This window comes from Zonotrichia albicollis, chromosome 1 (assembly GCF_047830755.1).
Source record: "Zonotrichia albicollis isolate bZonAlb1 chromosome 1, bZonAlb1.hap1, whole genome shotgun sequence".
Lineage (NCBI taxonomy): Eukaryota > Metazoa > Chordata > Aves > Passeriformes > Passerellidae > Zonotrichia > Zonotrichia albicollis.
This window is the reverse complement of record NC_133819.1, coordinates 16586933-16606874: the sequence shown is the minus strand read 5'-3', so window position 1 is coordinate 16606874 and position 19942 is coordinate 16586933. Positions and strand designations below refer to the sequence as shown.

Sequence of the window (19942 nt, the reverse complement as noted above, 5' to 3'; positions counted from 1 at the left end):
GGCAGGGCCCTGTGGCAGTTGCACCGCCGCGGGCTGAGAGCAGGTGCCCCGCGGGCCGTGCCCGGGCACCCCCGGCCCTGGCTGCGCTCGCTCGCTTCTTCCGCCTCGGCCTCGAGGCGGCGGCTGCGCGGTGCAGCGGCCGCGGCCCGGAAGCTCTTTGCGCTGCCGCCGCTTCCGGGGCGGCTCGGCCCGGTCGGCGCGGCCGCGGGGCGGACATTTCCCGGAGCGGAGCCGCGGCGTCTCCTCACCGCCGGCGGCCACAGCGGGCGGGCTCCTGCGGCTGGGCTGCGAGGCGGAAGAGGCGCCTGCGGTCGCCGCCGGCCCCGCCGGCAGGATGTTTTCCTTCTCCACCGTGCAGCCCCAGGTGAGCGGCTGGCGGGGCGCTCCGGCCCGGTGCCGTGCGCGGCTCGCCGCGCCCCGGGCCCGCTCGCGGCGGGGGCTCGCTCCGTGTCCGGGCGGAGGCGCTCGGAAGGCCCGGCGGCTGCGGGCAGCGGCGGGAGGAGCCCGTTCCTGCCTGCCACGTTCCCGGGGCTTTGGGCGTCACTGGGAGAGGAGCGGGTGGGGGCTACGGCGGTGTGCGGTCCGCATCGAGGAAAAAGATACATAAATGGGGGGGAGAGAGAGGTACAGTAAAAGCTTGTAAAGAGTAAAAGCGTTCTGAAACGACGAAATAACCTTACATGGCGCTTTTTAGTGTCTGTTTTTGTAGCAGAAGCAAGGGGTGGTGACGTGTTACTACAGTTAAACTATGCTGTTAATTTTAACGGGTTCTTGTGAAAGCCAAGAGGAAATGACTTAGAAGAGTTAGTGGAGGGAAAATCGTTGTCATTTGTTACACAGAACAGTCTAAACACAACCAGGAAGGCACCTTTAATTAGGCAATGAGTCCGATGGGACTGGTGAGTTTTATGGACTTTGATCTGAACCAGTGGTTTCGGTTTTATTTTTAAGTTTTGTATTACTGTGTGATAGACTATAGGATTTGGTTGTTCTTTCCACACGTGGAGAATGTGTTTAAAGCTTTCATTAGAGTAGTGAAATGGAATAGTTTATGTGTTTCTAAGGAGGTGTTATTTCACCAGAGTGGGAAATGCGGACAGAAAGTTTGGTTAGTGGTTGGGATGTTGGCTTTGACCTCTAGAGGCCTTATGGTATTACCACAAACTCTGAGTCAAATTACAGTTTTGTACTATTAATTATGAAGCAGTTTTCATGTCTCACAGCATTACCTCTTTTGATCTACTGTCTAGCCAACACAGAGATGGTAGTCCTTGCAGGAGGATATTCATGGACATACCCAGTTGTGCTTCAATTGCAGTGGCCAGGGTTGTGCCAGCTCCTGGGACGCGTACAGAGTTTGAGGAGGTTTGGAGCTGCTGGGGTTGTTTGTCCCATATGTTCACAAGAGATGGAGTCGTGCCAGGAGGAGGAGCCCTCATACCTGGTGCACCTGGGCTTCTGTACTGATTCCTGAGGTGGAGTTGGCTGAATGCTGCTGAGCTGCAGATTTGACTGTGTGCTTTGTGGGGTTTCATTTTCATCCTTGAGCTGAAACTGTGATCCTCAGGAAGAAAACATAAAGGCAACCTTTCTGAATGGCTAATAAAAATGCAAGAAAAAGTACAGATAATTCAAGTTGTAAAAGTATTGCTTTTGAGATGAAAATACGAGTTTCTAACCTGTCATACATGCTTAAACTTTCTCTTTTTTTCTCTGTAAAAAGAGGTATCAGCTGACACTGTGGTGTTGAAGATAATGTGGTTTATAATTAAGTCCTCATTAAAAGACAGTGTACAAGATATGCTGTTATAAGTTACAGTTTGGAACAGAAGTATCTTTAAATAGTTTAAACAAGCCTAAGTCCTTATCTGTGTTTTTTTTTTCAGGCTACTGTTCCTCTGAGTCACCTTATCAATGCCTTTCATTCACCAAAAAGCTCCACAACTTCTGCCAGCAAAGCGTCCATACAGCCTGTCCAGAGGGACACCTCCCCAGAGCATGATCCTCAGAAGAGTGAGGTACAAAAAACCTTTTGAAAAAGTGATGGTTTAACTGGCATTAAATCTGAATAATATGAGTTTAATTGAATGTAATATTTGACTGGTCTGTAAAATAATGTAATATGACTAAACAAAACAGGATGTTAACGTGTAGAATGCATCCTTTTGGCAGAACTGATGTCAGTCAGTGTTTTGCCAGTAAGGATTCGACAGAAATACAGTATTTCATTTAAAAAAAAAGAGCTGGTATTTGTTTGAGTAGTACTTTGCAAATAAGGAAGGGATTTGTTTTCATTTCCAGTTTAATGGTTCTTTCTGTAAAGTAACAAGTTTTCTGTTAATAAACCCTATATTACCTTTTTATTTTGAGCTCTAGCAAAGTTTGTGTCATTATTGCTTGTGAGAAAATGGGGACTGTAACTTAAAATGTGTTGAATGTTTTTGAGCAATTAAGTGGCATGGTTTCATGTTCAGTTTTATTTTTCTGTAAAAATATCTTTCGTTATCATTGGGTATTTCTTGCTTTTGACATTGAAAATTAAAACAGTGCCAAGTAGTATTAGATATTGCCACTTCTCTTTCAACTCGCTTCTTATGAGTTTTGTAACTAAGCACTTTTTTGGGAGGAAAACCATGGAATTTCTCAGTAACTGCAGAACTGTGGAAATCAGTATGGGTTGTACTGCTCACCACTGTGTTGTGATTCCATTGTTGGGTTTTTGTGGGGTTTTTTGGTTTGATTGATTTGGTTTTTTTTTTCAGTCTGTATTTGCTTCTGGGGCTACTGGGAAATTTTTTCTCTAGGGTAATCTTATGTAACTTTTTAACATTTATTTCTGTTTTTCAGTCTGTATTTAAAAATTTGAGAGATCTGGGATTGTCTGATTTGAAAGCTAACCAGTTCAGAGAGTTGGTGAACAGGCTGCTTCCTGGCTACTGTACAGAAAGCAAAGTCTCCTCACAGTGGCACACATCATATGTCTCTGCTCAGTCCTTCTTTGAAAATAAGCATGGTATGTTTAAGTGACATGTTTGTGAGAGTTAAATTATAAAGGTGAATAAACTGAATTCTTCAGTTTAATCTCTTGTGCTGTAGATAATTTGTAGTTAAATGTATTTAATGAAGAGTATTCATGTATTTTTTGTTGTATATCGCTTGTCTCTGTAAACTTGAGAAATTTAGGAAATTCAACTAATTGTTTCTTTGGTTTTCAATTTGGTTGCTGTTAAACTTTTCTGAACTCAGCTCTATCTCTTAGTGATGAGCCTGAGCTGTGAATATACCACCAGTTTGTTTCATCAAGACATTTGATTTTGCTAATCTACTTATGTCACAGAAATCCCCAGTTAACATTTTTATCAATTTTTTACTTGAAGGAATGTGACACAAAGATACTAATTAGAAAGGAATTCAAGATAGCAAGCTGTTAAAGCTCCATGTAGAGCATTTCATTGCTGAAATAAGCAAGAGTAGTTCCTTTCAGGTGAAGATGTTTTGTTGGAATTTGTCTAAAATGAAGGAAGACCATTGCAGATGCTTAAGAATCTATTAGAAAAAGAAGTTTATAGCTCGCATGTGAGATACTGTCTATATAGTGCTGCATTAGAGAGGAGGAGTGTAAGGAATAATATTGCAGGGCTGCTATTAGAGAAAAGATTTTAAATTGCAGTGTGTTGTGAGATACAGATAAAAATTAGCTCAGTGATAATTGCCTGAAAGCAAATAAATATTTGGAAATGCTTCAAAGCTTTGATAGATGTTCTGGTAATTTGTTTAATTAAAGATGCCTGGAGTGCTATAGTAAAATAGAATTAATATTTTAAAAACTAAAAAAACAAACTGTGCAAGAAGTACTGTTGAGTTGCCATTTAAGACAGGGTGTATTTACACTTTGTTGTATCTTTCTGTAGGTTTTGTGGATGTTTTCAGTGCTTTACGCTCATCTTGTTTGTATGGACAACATCCTCATCCCCTCCAAAATTTCTGTTCAGATGTTCGGTGTTGGCCAGGTATGAAACATTAAACTACACTGGTTTCATCTCTACAGAATTTTTCTATTCTGAAGAAGTATTTTTGGATTTGTTGTAGAGGCATCACTCAGGAAATACCAGTAAGCTTCCAGGAGAAACTTAGGTTGATATTAGCACTTTAAATAATGAAGTTATTTTTTGCACTTGAGTAGTGTATTTCCAGAAGTTAGTGATCACCATGTTGTTCCAAGGTGTCAGTATTTGTGGATTATAATCTCAAAAGATCACAGATGAACTGACTATTTTTGAATCAATAAATATGTTGAGTTCAGTACTCATCCAGTTGAATTTTCTGAGGGGTTTGGTGACTGGTGACATTAGTGAAAATATGATGAACAGTTCAGGAAGTTCAGGTATTGTCCTGAATTCAGTTCTTCTGATGCCACCTGTAGGTATATCTATGTTTGTATCCTGTGGCAAAGAGAAATGCTGACAGTATGAAGATATCCCAGTAATGAGTCACAAGGAAGGAGGCAGATTTTTAAGCATTTTATACAGGGGAGAAGCTGAAGAATCTGAGGTTTTAGTTAGCAGAATAAAAGGCAAGGAGTGATCCAATTGCTATTGGAGCCGTATTAGTTACCCTTCTCACATACACCTCAAAGAAGAGACAACAATCCCAAGTAAAAGCAAATGGAATAAAACCTGTTTGAACATTTTCACATTGAGAATGGTTAAGTTTGAAACAGATCACGTGGAGAAGTTTGGTTATCTTAATCCTTGGCGATTTTCAAAACTGAGCTGGACAAGGTCCAGCACTGCCTGATCAAATGTTAGACCTTTTTGAGCAGGGCTCAAGGGTCAGCTGCAGAAGTTCTTTTTATCTGGTGCTGTTCTAGAACAACAAAAAGCTTAGTGAAACCAACCTAATTGACTGGTGTTGATGTTTATTTTAAAATATAGTAGTAAAAGAAGAAAAACATTGACTTGTGGTGAAATGTCCCTCACAAGGTTTCTGATGTGGTAGGAGAGAACTTAGAGTGTCATTAGCTCACTGTGATTAAAGGATCTCATTTCTTTTGTCACTAATGAAGTTAACAGTACACTGAAACCATTCCGGTTCTCCTCAGGGCATTTTACCAGCAGAGCTCACAAACCATTATTCCCATCCTTCTGCATTTGCTTCTGAATGTTTCATCTTTGTCAGCCTGCCTGGATTTAATTGTCTGAATGTCTTCTCTTCCTTGAGTTGGCCAATTAGCTATAATTTACAGCATGAACCCAGATTATTTTAACTTGAAAATTTATGTGAAACAGAAGTTTGCTTGCAAGGTCAGATGACAAATAGAGTTTGTGATTACATAACTATCCATTTACAGTACAGTGGATATGATGGGAAGATTATATTCCTTATTCTTTCATATAATAGTTTCAGAAATTTTTAAGGCTTTTTTTTTTGGTAGTGGTAGTAATGATTAGGTTTTAACTTCTGTTTATTCTTACTACTTAAAGTCTACATACAGACACGGAACTTTAAGACTCTGAGATCAAGAGCAAGACGTCTGCAGTCAACATCTGACCAATTCACAGAAACAAAAAGTTCACTTTCTTCAATTTTGAAGGTAAATATAAGTAACATTAATTTGTTTTGGGCTTACTCAAACCATCTCTTTCTCTTGACTAAGCCTTCAGATTTACCATAGATGTTTTCTTTCACTAGCATGAAAATATTTCTTAATTCTAAAACTTGAGCTAATGGCAGTGTATTTTTTTTTTCTTATTAATGCATATATTTGTTCCATAATATCACCAGTAGTGTGGTTATTTGATTTTTTAGGAGAACAGTTTCAGCATATAACTATGGTTTTAACTCTAGAAATTAAATTATTTCTGTTTCTAAAACAGAATAAAAACTAAGAATAGCTTCAAGTCAAAGGATTCATTTCTTTAAGCAGAAATACAGCTAGTTTAACATACAAGAATGTGTATTTTCAAGTCAGCAGATAGCTTGGTGTTGTTACTGCTTTGGATAATTAACCTGGGTACTCTTTGCTGCTAATTGATGATTGTACAGAAGTCAGGCTAAGTAAGGCTTTTCATTTAACTGTGTGTGTAAATTGTCTTTGAACTCTTCCCTTCTTCTAGGCATATGTGGTTATTTCATCTGGGGACTAGGTGTACTGTGGATGGAGATAAAACCAGAGCTAGCTCCATGCAGTGCTGCTCTGAAATTTGACAGGGCATATGAGATGTATCTGCTTAAGCTCCATCAAAATGATACTTGCAAAGATATTTTGCAATTGGGAGTAAAGCAAGAAGCTTAAGCTAATAAGTCCCACTGAATACAGTGAACAAAGCTGGCTGTGTACAGATCTGTCTTAGGCTATATTTTCAGTTTGGAACTGGGATCCAGGAGGGCTCCAAAATGGATTTGCTCAGCAAAAAAGGGAATGCCCATGCTCACACCATGGGGATTCACACTCAACCTATTGGTCTGTGCCTTCTAATTAACCCAGTAGCACATGAATTATATACTGTTGTAATTTTATATTTTCCTATCACCCATGTTAGCCAGGTGGTAAATTAACTGTTTATGAAAACTTGATGTATACTAACACTGCTTTGGAAAACATTGCAGGGTTTTATCCTGAGAAAGAGACGAATTGATGTTGAAAACTTAGACACACTAATGAAAACAAAAAACATCCCAGAGGCTCACCAGGATGCTTTTAAAACTGGTTTTGCAGAAGGCTTTTTGAAAGCACAGGTATTCCTGCAAAAAACACTTGGTAAGTTGTGTTAATTCACATATCTTGTCTTTGCAATTAGAAAGTAGCTTATTTTACCCCATGTTAAATATGTTTTTATTTTCTTTTACAGATTCCTTGAGAAGATCACGTTTGCTTTCTTTCTTTCTCTTCGTTCTTTGTTTTTATCTTGCTATATATTCATCATTTTTACCTGGGAAAGGTTCCTTTTCTGATGCTGGTTAGTTAACTTTTTTTCCACATTGTTTCACTTGTGTTGTTTCTTCCAGCAGGTTTAGCATAAATTAAATATGTTTTGACATTGTGATTGGTTTATATTAGTACACTGAGAAGTTATCCTATGAGTTATGTACTGCTTCTGGCTACAGCCTTTCAGATGACAGCGTGATAAAACATTTATGAAGACAAAAATGTTCTGTGTCAGTATAATTACTTTATTTCTTTTGGTGAAGCAGTTACATGGAACCAGAGAGGTCAGACTGGCCACCTGTTAGGTATTTGACTTTCAATTTAGGTGATATGTTATCTAGATCAGCTATAGGCAAGATGGTTTGAATTTCCAATCTGTAATCACAGCCTCGTTTATGGCAACTAGGAACTTGGGTTGCTAAATCTTGAGAAATCTATTGGAAATAATGGAACAATCAAAAGGCTGGGCTAATGTAACTGGAGACGTTCAGCTTGATGCTAAGTTATCACCTGATAAGTTAGAAGTCTCAAGAAAGTTAGGAAATGTATAAAAACATTGAGGGAGAAGTTCTGGCTTTGTGTACACACTTCTGGATGAGGAGCTTTCTGTTCTACACGTGACTAAAAAGCATATCACTGAATTAATTGCAAATATTTCAAAGATTTTTTTGAAACATAAATCTTATTCCTGCTTGACAGTTGTAAGTGCACACATGCCCTATCAAAAGGAGGTGTAAGGTCAGTGTCTGACTGGCATGTGTTCAGGTGCAGCACTCAGCCTTGCAGTGAAATGACATTGTGTGTAAATTTGTTGTTCGTCATCTGCTGTTTGCTCTTAGTACGCTTTCGAACATCAAGTATCTTTGATGCAGCAGTTGATCCAATCCAGCTGAAAAATGTCACCTTCGAGCATGTTAAAGGGGTAAGATCAAAAGTAAAATGTGTGCAAGTTTTGTTTTAAGTGATCATTGTGAGTCTGATGTTTAAGTAATCATTATGAATGTCGTAGTCTGTTCAAGAAATTTCTTTGTATGAAGTGAAACTTTATATGCATTGACCACTCCAAGGTGAAGGAAGGCTTTTAACCACTCTTTTTCTACTTTGTTTTTGTGGAATGCACTACCTCATAAAAGGTGCACTCTGCTTGTTGAATAACATTTTTAAAGACTATAATAGCAAATGGCAGGCCATAAATATCAATATTAATCTACCTTTTGCAGAAGTTAATTGGTATATGAAGATGATAATGCCATTTGGTCGTTTTTCTCCTAGTACCATCTCTTTCAGGCAGTGTTATTGGGACAGGAGATAGGGAGATTCCCAGAAAGAAGTGGGCATGTCACTGCTGATAGGATACCTCTATTTTTTCTGTTCAATTGTTCTTTGACTATTAGTGGCAAAATGATGCCACTAATAGTCAAAGAACAATTTTCCTTCCCCTTGGACAAATAGATAGAATCAGTCTCTTTTTAATTAAAAAGACTAATATTTTGATTTGAAATATTTGATTTTGTGTTTATTTCTTTGGTCACACCTGGTCTTGAACTGTTTGGTTGTTCCTTCAGTGTTACTGAGTTTAATGTTTACTTAGTCCTGCAAACAGTTTTAGGATAGGTTGAATTAAATATTGGTATCCACACAAATTCTGTGGTATGCTTTAATCTTTTTCTGTATGCAGTCAGGGACTTAACCTCTAATATAGAACTTACATACAAAAACATGCAGTGTTTTATGAATTCTTAGTTATATTTGTGGCTTGCTTTTCATGTGTAGGTTGAAGAAGCTAAGCAGGAATTGCAAGAAGTTGTGGAATTTCTGAAAAATCCTCATAAATTTACTGTATTAGGAGGTAAACTTCCAAAAGGTAAGAATAATTGCTCAGCAGAAGTGAAAAACCTATGTAGCCATAGCTGTGAGGCATGTTCTGTACTGAGTGACTACTTTACAGCCTAGTTTCTTACTATTTCTTCATGTATTATGCAAACTGAAATTTTGGGGTTAGACAAAATTTACTGTGCCTTCTTCAGTTATTGAACTAACAAACAGCAGTATTTTGTCCTGTAAAGCAGGAGGGTTTATTAACTGAACTCTCAAAAGGCCTTTATTTCTTCCTTATGGCTTTTAGCACCTTTAGTGCCTAACTGCTTTAGATAGTTCAGAAAAAAATGTTTTTATGTAAAAGGATGATTAAGATCATAGTGGAAATCCACATAAATCTGAAATGCATAGACCTGAGAAATCTGTTTCCTGTTAGTGCTCTACACGGTTTAAAGACAGTTACTTGGAAGGATTTAATTAAAAATAAAGATTTCACAGAAACAGCCAGGAAAATGTCAGTTTGAAGCTAACACTATTAGGGATTCAGCTGCTAAGCTCAACATTAAATCTGCAGAATATTTCAGGCTTCTGTTTTGATGGTCTTACAAGTCCTTGTTGTTGTTTAAATATGGATCAAATTGTATCTGGATCTGTTCCAGGAAGCTCCTTCAGACTGGCAGTAACGAGCACTACCTGAAATGGCATCTTAACACCTTTTAGGAGTCAAGTGCACATTATTTCCTCTAATGCATGGAAGAAACTACTCATATAAGAAGACTGTGTGGATGTGGTGGTTTTGTTGGGCTTTTGTTTGTCTTTTAGGCATTTTGTTAGTTGGACCACCTGGCACTGGCAAGACGCTCCTTGCACGGGCTGTGGCGGGGGAAGCCGATGTTCCGTTCTATTACGCGTCCGGCTCCGAGTTTGATGAGATGTTTGTTGGGGTGGGAGCCAGTCGCATCCGGAGCCTCTTCAGTAAGTTACATATTCCTGGGCTGGAAATCTTCTCACATGTAAGGTTAAGTATTCAGTGTTGTTTACATGGCTTGATTAGTTACAGTTCTGGTTACTGGAAAGTAGTCGTGTATGAGACTAATAAATAAAGCTTTAATTGTGGAGATAAATGTCACAATTCTGTGAGCATCAGTTAACTGTAGCTTCTTCCTAACCATCACATGAAATTATAGCTGTTATAAACACCTACAACTGATTTTTATCAGTTATAGGTGTTTATAACAGCTGTCATTTCATGTGATGGTCAGGAAGTAGCTACAGTTATAAACTGTATATGATGGTTGATGATAGATGGTTATAAACACCTATAACTGATAAAAATCGGTTATAAACACCTATAACTGAAAAAAATCGGTTATAAACACCTATAACTGATAAAAATCGGTTATAAACACCTATAACTGAAAAAAATCGGTTATAAACACCTATAACTGAAAAAAATCGGTTATAAACTTATAACTGATTTTACAATGGTCCCAGAGAGAAGTAATTGAATTAGAAATGTAATGTTCAATAGACTAAATTGAATATTTGAAATTGTACTTTACTTAGTCATATATGAATTGTAGTAAATTCTAATTGTAAATGTAAGATGAAAAAATTGAGTTAACCTCAATTACTGCCCTCATATTTAGATTTTTTTTTTTACTCTGAATTGAAGCTTTATGGCATCATGGCATGGTAATAAGCTGAGATTTCCTTTCTCAGACCCATCGGCAGGATAACAAAACTTTCAAAACTTATGTTTAGATTTATAGCTTTCACAGAAGAGACTTCCTGTTTTAAGTGTGAAAATATTATTGGGGAAGAGAAAATCCAGCTTCCCTCTTAAATGGAAGATTGATAGGGTCAAATATATACAGTGTACAAAGTAGTTTGCATTTGTAGAAAAAAATGTGAATTTACATGGATGGGGTGCCAAATATAGTACACGTAGTACCTTAAAAATACATTTCCTTCTGTTGTCTACAGAAGTGTAGATGCCTGACTGGTATATTAATGTTACAAATATGTCTGGGGGGTGAAATGAATTGCATCCTAGTATGCATGCACCAATTGATGGTCTTCGTGCTTATTACAGCATTTTTATTTAGTGTTTTAATACCTGTGAACTTGACTGTGGACCCTTCATTGTAAAATAACAAACAAGTTCTATTAAAGTAAGTTAGTGTTGAGACCCATCAAGTTTTATATTGTTTTTATTTAATAGGCAAATATTTTCTACCAAAGCCTATAAAATAAACTCTTGTAAGAAGTTCATACAAAATAGGACAATTACATAGTTTATTTTACTAGTAATTTTTTGTAGCTTGATAAGAATAAGCTGATGAGGAAATGTATTTTTAAAATGGCAAAATAAAGAGAATGAAGGTTCTCTTTCCTTTTTTTTAGGCCTAAAAGCAAGACAGTTTTTGTGATGTCTAACAGAACACTTTATAATCCAGGAATAACAGAAACAGTAGAATCCTGAACTACCTGATAGATTGTCTGTTCTTTTGTGTGGTTCAAGGTTCCTTCTGCTATTTTCCTTTTGTCAGGGGAAGCAAAAGCAAATGCACCTTGTGTTATTTTCATTGATGAATTGGACTCTGTTGGTGGGAAGAGAATTGAATCTCCAATGCACCCCTATTCAAGACAGACCATTAATCAACTCCTTGCTGAAATGGATGGGTAAATATATGAATTCTGAGGGCACAGAAGGTGCTTGACTGACTGGTATTTTGGATATGTGGGTGAACTTTTTCTTCTTGGCAGCTTTGAAGTTTTGTGTAATTTTTTGTAATGCTTTTAAGGATATATATTTAATATGCTTTTATGGCTATTTTCTAGCACTGCCAACAGTAGCATTAATGGACTTATTGTAAAAAATATAAAAGCTTTTGAGTTGTATTTGCACAACAGCTGCCGTTTATTTTAAATAATTTCTCAGGTTTTTTAGCCTGGTTATATATCTAAAGGAAGAAGCTCAACACAGAGATTAGAACATGTTTTTAACCAGTTGCTGAGTTAAACATGGTCATTCTTGGATCACATGTTGTAGTGTAAAAGCATGTTTTTGACTGGCCAGTAAGGTCAGTAACAGTAGTTATTGACAAAATTGTAATTTCTGTGTCCAGAAAAAAAAGAATTCACACCTTGTTTTCCACACAGCTTTAAACCAAATGAAGGTGTTGTTATTATTGGTGCCACAAACTTCCCTGAAGCATTAGACAAGTGAGTATAATTCATTGCTTGTTTTACAGACCATGTAGTAAAAAACCCCCTTCAACAAAACCAAAGTTGCTTGTGAAAATCTTCAAGTATTACAGTGTCATAGCTGGGGTTTTCCTTCTTAAAAAGGATGCGTATTGACTGTTTTTTGGCATTTAATAGGTTGCAGAGTTAAATATGGAGAAATAATTAATATGTTTTAAACATTTGATATTTCTACAAGTTTTCAGCTAAATTGATAAGCTGCATTCCTTGTTCAGAATACAAAATTTTCAAATGCAAAAAAACCCCTTTTAAATTAGTTGTCAATAAATACCTTTAATCTATCTTTCTACAAGCAGATAAGAAAAACATAGTCTTTTCATATGTGTAGATATCTTTAGAACCAGCAGTGGATTTTTTTGTTCCTTGATAAACATTAGTAAGTTTCCTGCAGTATTTTTGAGTCAATGTACTAAATTGTCATTTCCCTCAGTGCTCTAATACGTCCTGGTCGCTTTGATATGCAAGTTACTGTTCCCAAGCCTGATGTAAGAGGTCGCACGGAAATTCTCAAGTGGTACCTTAACAAAATCAAGTATGACCCATGTAAGTAAATATTTTACTGTAGTATCTTTTTATGTAACAGATTTTATACTGTATCTGCCCCCTCATGTTAGGCCTTTGTTCCATTAGCAATTGTGGCTTTACTGCATCAATAAAGATCACAAAAACTGTCTCATATGCCGTGTTTCTCTCTGGTCCTTAAGAGTTCATAGTGTCTTGAGAATTAAGCTTAATTTCTTTTAAAACCGATTTGTTTATTTGTTATATTTTCTTGTTTAATGCATCATTTTTAATATAATATGATTCTTGCTTAAAATTTCAGGAGCAATATGGCCTCTAATAAACAAAATTGTTTTGCTTTGTGTTTTTTTTTCTTCTCCTACAGCTGTTGATCCGGAAATAATTGCACGAGGCACAGTAGGATTTTCTGGAGCAGAGCTTGAAAATCTTGTAAATCAAGCTGCCTTAAAGGCTGCTGTTGATGGAAAAGATATGGTAACCATGAAAGAACTAGAATTCTCCAAGGACAAAATTCTAATGGGTAGGATTTTGTATGAAAGACGTTAATGTATATTACAATACACAGAGCTCTTCTTATGTGATAGGGACTTTTACAGGGGAACAGTAAAGTTTTTATGGTGTTGTTTTTCAGATTGTTGCATTGTGGCTTTTTTTTTGTTTGGTTTTTTTGTTTTGTTGGTTTGGTTTGGTTTTTTTATAGTGGGGTTAGAGAGGGATTTCTTTATTTGTTTGGATTTTTTTAACAAATAAAGTTTCCTATTAGTTATTTCTGAATAGAACCTTCTGAGACCAAAGAATAGTATGTAAAATCTAGTGTGAAATGCATTTTTAAAAATTTCATACCATTTTTAAAAATAAAAAGGCTGCATGTCGTACTTCAGCCTGGAGGGAGACACAGGCTTGATTTCTTATCCTTCCCTTACGGATGACCAGAAATCTGGAGCTTCTGTGTAACTTCTCAAGTGGTAGCACAAATCTTAAACATCTTAGACATAACCACTATAAATCTGCTCTATTCATGCTTGAGAGAGGAAATGGAGTTTTTTCAGATACTTAGACTGCATTTTAAATCTACTACTTTAAAAGCAGCTTGTCTGTAGAATATGTTTGTGTCCATTTTTTAGACATTAAAATCTGACTCGTAAACATTTTGCATATAAATGTTAGTTCCTTTTGATCACATGGTGTTCTTTGGCTTCTTTGTGCCCTGTTTGAGTTTATGTAGGGTGTGGATTGTGGTGGCCAGCTGTACAAAAAGGTTTAATTAAATGTTCCTCTGTTTAAGGACCCGAGCGTAGAAGTGTAGAAATTGATGAGAAGAACAGAACCATCACAGCTTACCATGAGTCTGGACATGCTATCATTGCCTATTACACCAAGGATGCCATGCCGATCAACAAGGCCACAATCATGACACGAGGAACAACACTGGGTCATGTGAGTGTTTCTTCATCCGTTTTTTAGTATTTTAAAATTTTATTTAGCTTATTAATACTTTTTTATTTAGTTTAATTTTTATGTTGGTTTGGTGGTGCAGAAGAATTTGTAACGATGCTATGTGCTGTTATTTGTTAATGAATATTGTAGTCTGTTGAAATAGTTATGAGCAGTCTCTTGGAAAACCCAAGGTCATCTTTTCTGTGTGATAAAAAGCTTTCTTCATTTTTTAATAAATTACTGTGCACTGGTATAACAGTTCACATGTACAAGTAAAGAGAAATATAAGTAAGTTTGATTCTGCTGCCATTGAAATAGCACCCAACAGCAAAATTTTGAAGAACACATAAAGGACTGGTAGGTAGAAGCTCAGCTGTACTTTTAACACAGAATCCTTTATCAGGTTATTCTTTGTCCAGTTTTGCTTTTTTAAGCTTCATTTGTTACCCACCTTGTTTTTTGCATAGATATCCATAAGTTTTTCTGTTTTGCCTGTATCTACCAAGCATTTGAACAGAAATATATTTCTATTATGTCTCTTCCTGTTGAACTTTTTCAAGTTAATGTGTTCAGTTAATGAAAACCACTGGTCTGAATCCTTTGGGCAAGTTGATTTGTTCTGTTTCTTCTGGCAGTAGTTGCTCACATTGATGGGGTGCTCAGGGTCTGAGGAGGCTGTTTCAGTGGTTCCACTCAGCACCTCCAAGCAGTCCTGATAAATGCATATACTAGAGGCAGGCCAGAGCATGCAAAGTATTACATAAAATCTTTATCTGCTTCTGATATAAACAAGAATATTTTTGAGATTACTTCAGTACTTCTTCGGTTTTTGTTAGCTGACCACAGTTCTGTGTCTTACAGGTATCTTTGCTCCCAGAAAATGACAGATGGAGTGAAACTAGATCCCAGTTGCTCGCACAGATGGATGTCTGTATGGGAGGAAGAGTAGCAGAAGAGCTCATATTTGGAAGTGATCACATCACAACAGGTCAGCTAATTGGTAGTTAAAAGAGTTTTTGATCAAGGGTGTGGACTGGCGTGTTTAAGGTGGTTTCAGTAATGTAACTTAGATCTGTTTGCTCTCAGGTGCTTCCAGTGATTTTGACAATGCTACCAAAATTGCAAGACTGATGGTGACTCGATTTGGAATGAGTGAGAAGGTAATATCATCAATCCTTTAATATTTATATGGAGTAAAACCAAGTTCTGTTCTCTAGCTAAAGCCTATTTGTCTGTCAGTGATGTCTGAGATTATGGTAAGTAGTTATCACAAAAAGAGTGAGCCTTATGACCTGGTCTGCTGTAGAGAGCTCAACTAGAAAACCTGCATATTGACAGTTTGAAAAATTACCTCACAGGATTTTCACTTCAGAATTGCCTTGAAAATCACAAATATCTTCAGGAAATAGTTATAATAAAGCCAAACATTTTGGAATTGAGGATAATTTGGAATTGAGTTTGGGAGGGCAAAGAGGGTAACAAGAGGGAGTTTTGTGGACTTTCTTTAGAAGGTTCTTTAGTCATGTTGATTGTCTATCAAGTATTAGTAGTGTAGACATTTTGGTTTGATTTTTAAGTAAGAAAGCACCTAATTAGGATCTATACTCTGACCTATTGAAACATAATTCTGCAGTAACTACATAGTTGATGGATAGGCTTGTTTTGCTTCTGCTTAGAGCACTACAGCAGGCATTTGACTCATGATTTTGTTTGCATGCAGAAACAATAGATGCTGAAACTTGTAGAGTTTTGTGTGTATGACTGCAACAGTAGCAAGATAAAGATATTTTTGTTGTTGTTTAGCTGGGTGTTATGACCTACACTGATCCGGGGAAAGTCAGCCCGGAAACGCAGTCTGCAATTGAACAGGAAGTGAGAACACTTCTGCGGGTAAGAGCCTCTCCCCCTCCACTCTCGTATTCTGAGATCAATTGAACACCTGCTTGATTGGTTACTTCATTTAAGTCATGTATACTGGTGAAGATACACCAGTGGGTGGAAGTATTCCCAGGTATTTAATGTAGCTGCAACTTTGAATGTCTGCATATCAAAACTTGTTGGTGATTGTCATGCACAAGTAATGTAAATCAAGTTGGTGATGTTGGGCTCTTCAATATACTCTTTAACACTTCTCTTATATTTGGTCAGGATTTGGTTTTTTTCCTATTCAATTCACAGGGAAAGTATGGTTACAAATTGTTTCAGAACAGATGTGGGTGTTTTATGTTACTTTCACATTTCATAACTCCCAAGATAAGTAATTTTGTATAAAATCACAGGAATGGCCATATCAGATCAGAGTGTTGCCTCCAGTATCCTCTTCCTCACAGTGATCAGTGTCAGATGCTTAGGGAAATTTGTAACATTTGATAATCACTGAACTTGCTGATTATTACAGCGACTTTAGACGGTCACTGTGGTGAGAGAAGGACGAGAATCTCGTTTCTTGATCAGAAGGCTTGATTTATTTATATAAGATATATAATACATTATAACTATACTAAAAAGAAAAAGAAGAGAAGTTGCAGAGAGCTGCTAAGCTAAGAATAGAATAGAAAGAATGAATAACAAAGTTCTGTGTGCAGGGAATTTGTCCCTGAGCTGCTCCTGTGATTGGCCTTTAATGGTACACATGGAAGATGAGCCAATCACAGGGACACCTGCTCCATTTCACAGCCGTTGATAACAATTGTTTACATTCTTCTTCTGGGGCTCTGCTTCCCAGAAGATGGACAAATGTGAAAGAAAGGATTTCTATGAAAAAATGTCTGCGACAGCTGATCACTATTCTGGTAATCTGACTTAGTTTGCCACAGGCAGGAGAATTACTTGTATTGTAACATTTCAATGAGTAACACTTTTGCTGTATTTGTTTTTGAACTGACTTGGCCAGGGTAGAACTAAAAGTTGAAACTGGTAATGCTGGCAGTGCACATCTACTTGCAGCAACTGGTGGCTTAGTGTAGCTGGTAGCTTTCAGCTTTCTAAAACTACATAGTGTTTTGAATTTTATAAATATTTAAAATGCTTGTCTTTGAGGAAAAATCTGTGAATGCTATAGCTTTGCTCATAGTGCAAAAAAATTGTTATAAAATATCAGGAAATTTTCAAATCTAGTAAGTGTTTTCTAAGTCATATGTAACAATACTAAGGTTTATCTCAGGACTTTGTTTTTAGCCCTACTTATGCGAAATGCACAGGTGGCATAAAGTGTTTGGTTGCTTTTCATTAATTATGCCAGCTGTATTTTAAAGTTTTGTGAATCAGGAGCTGTGCTAGCTTTGAAATGTAAGGCACAACTTTAAATGTTTGTCTCAAGCTGTATTTACATGGAAACTATTTTTAAAGTGGAATCTTTTGTTTTTGTTGTAAAGTCTTAAAATCTCCTTCTACATGTTCTTCAAATTAGGACTCCTATGAGCGAGCGAAGAACATCCTGAAGACTCATGCAAAAGAACACAAGAATTTAGCAGAAGCTTTATTGAAATATGAGACTTTGGATGCCAAAGAAATCCAAATTGTTCTAGAGGGAAAAAAACTAGAAGTAAGATGATAACTTCTGGGATATGTAACTGATAATTTGAAGAATGTACATCTAGCAATGCAGTAGTCTTATGCAGCATAGCCTTTTTTTCTCTTCCTGATGTGTGTATGGCATTAGTGTCACTTTAATAGTAGTCTGTCTCTTGTGAGCTTCTGTTACTCATCTATTTGTCGTGTCTCATCAGAATAAGACACAAAATAAAGCAAGTTCCTCATCCTCTGCTCCTTATACTCTTCGCACAAGAAGTCATTCAGAAGGATAAATCTCAGGGTTGAATTTAGCATTTTGATCCAATCAAATGTGTTGAAGCTGAGCAGAAAAACATGCAGATCCACTGGTGTGTGTTGGCACAGCTTCCTGGGCCGTGCTGCTACATGTGTGTTTGAAGTGATACCTCACAATAACCTCTGGGATGTTATGGAGAGTGACAGACTGAGATGTAAAGCAACAGTATGTTGTGTAGCTATTACTCATACTCTGTTTGGGGTTAGAGACCACTATTAAAGACTTCTTATTTAGAAATGTAACAAAACATCTCAAAGGATGAACAAGCTACATGGTGGGAGCACCATGCTAGACAAAAATGTTAGTGGTTATGTTTCCAGTACTCTTGGGGTTAAAATACACATCTGTATGGCTGGGAGAGAAATTGCAAAAACAACAGGCTAAATGTGTCTAAGCCTCTTTGGACCATGTTTTGGGTGAAACTATAGCAGGGATAAGAGAAATACCTGTGACCTCTCATGTGCTGCTGACAAGTTTCTTAAAATTTTTATTACTGCAGTAGGCAGATGACAGTGCTTTGATGACAGTGCTTTTACACTGCTGGAAATTCTACAGAACTAGTTTCTATTAATACTATGTATGGCGTTTGATAATCCAACAGATAATCTCTTCGAAGAGGACAACGTCACTCACTGAAAAGTAATTCAGAAAATGTTTGAAGCATGTGTTGTTTCAAATAACATTCCTAGTTCTGTTCTATGGTAGAAGTAGGGAAATAAAACATTTTCTTTCAACCCTTACAGAAACCTTGGGAAATTCTGAGAAAATACAAAAAAGGTTTTGAAAACAAGACTAGTTTCCAATCAAGTGGAAGTGATGGCTAGCAATTATATGCCAGTATTCCTCTGATCTCATGGAACTGGATTTTAGGAATAACACATCTTGATCATAATCCTTCTGCACAATCAGTTGTAGTGTTGTGGGATTACAAGCTGCTGTTGCAGAGAGGGCATGTATTAGCATATTAATGTTGAGGGTTACCATATTTGGACATTAAAATAGTTGGGCTGGTGCCAAGAAATGTGAATGGAAACTGGTAGCTACACCTAAAACTAGGAGTAACATAGTATTTTAGAATTTTCTGAGTGTAATGCTTGATTATAACCTAGTATTTTTAGTAAGAGCACATGCTTTTTTTTTCCCCCTTTCAAAAGAAGATCAACTTTCTTTTTTGCCTCTTTTTGTCAACTTACTATAGTGGCATCCTGCTCAGCGTGGGAGAACTTCCAAATATTATAAAACGGTATAGGAAATATCTAGGCTGACTAGTTACAGTTGTACATGTATTTTGGAAATATGCCAATAGAAACAGAAGTATACTGCATATTTGACATCTGGTTTTGGAGTAATAAAGGTTAATTTTAATTATGCACATTGGTTTTCTTCTTATTCACTGTAAATTACTATAAAATGTAATACCAAGTTCCCTAGTATGTAAATTGAGGTGTATACAACATTTAAAATTGTAAATAAATTTAAGAATTATGGCAAAATTGCACTCTCTCTTAGTGAGATTTCTAGGGAATGTTCTCCCTAGAAATTCACACCTTTTTTTCAATTGCTGCTTCAGTAGTGGGACTTGGAAGGGATCTTTTCCAGCTAAATAATGTGAATTTGCATATAAGAGAAGCAAAAAATCTTTTTCTTGTTTGAAGTTACTAAAATCTGTATTGAATGATCTTGTTTATGGGGGTAAGTTCTTGAAGTCCAACTTTTCTTATTCAAAAGCTTCTTGCTATATGCATAGGATAGTATCAAAAAGAAAAAAAAGTGATGTATCATTGGGCTGTGAAAGATTATTACAAGATTAGCCATAAAGTGTAAAGGGTATCTTTGCTTTTTGGCCAATTTAACAGCACAAGTATTACTGAGGAGTTCACTGTCATTCCTAGTTGGTTTTGTGTGTGGAACATATTCCAAGAAACTTGTCTGTTGAGGCATTGGATTTGATGGCTGGGGCTCTTGGGAGCACCTAGGAGCTGGAATTTCTCCTTTCGTATTATTGGGCAGAGATGGGAGAGCACTGGGTTGGGTTTGTGTGGCAGGGTTTTTGTCGTGAGGAGGCTGCATGGGTGGCATCTGGGAGAAGATGCCAGAAGCTTCCGTGTGTCCAGTAGAGCACTGCCAGACCGCTCTAG

The 19942-nt window shown here is 37.1% G+C and overlaps 1 protein-coding gene across 1 annotated transcript; it reads left to right on the top strand.

Moving 5' to 3' along the window:
- Nucleotides 1–162: 162 nt before the first annotated feature.
- Nucleotides 163–19176, top strand: YME1L1 (YME1 like 1 ATPase). Its single transcript, XM_074534572.1, has 19 exons — nt 163–364; nt 1887–2018; nt 2848–3013; nt 3912–4010; nt 5484–5593; nt 6610–6760; nt 6852–6959; nt 7768–7850; nt 8702–8792; nt 9569–9721; nt 11299–11431; nt 11912–11974; nt 12447–12559; nt 12903–13058; nt 13824–13975; nt 14837–14963; nt 15062–15135; nt 15779–15865; nt 17385–19176. Exons 1-19 carry the CDS (start codon nt 335–337, stop codon nt 17526–17528), a joined length of 2172 nt encoding a protein of 723 aa, XP_074390673.1. The 5' UTR covers nt 163–334; the 3' UTR covers nt 17529–19176.
- The last annotated feature ends 766 nt before the right edge of the window (nt 19177–19942 follow it).

Coding starts and splice junctions, on each gene's coding strand:
- YME1L1 (XM_074534572.1), top strand. CDS start 335: ATGTTTTCCTTCTCCACCGTGCAGCCCCAG. Junction 11,432..11,911: donor CTCCTTGCTGAAATGGATGG/GTAAATATATGA, acceptor TTTTCCACACAG/CTTTAAACCAAATGAAGGTG. Junction 15,866..17,384: donor AAGTGAGAACACTTCTGCGG/GTAAGAGCCTCT, acceptor TCTTCAAATTAG/GACTCCTATGAGCGAGCGAA.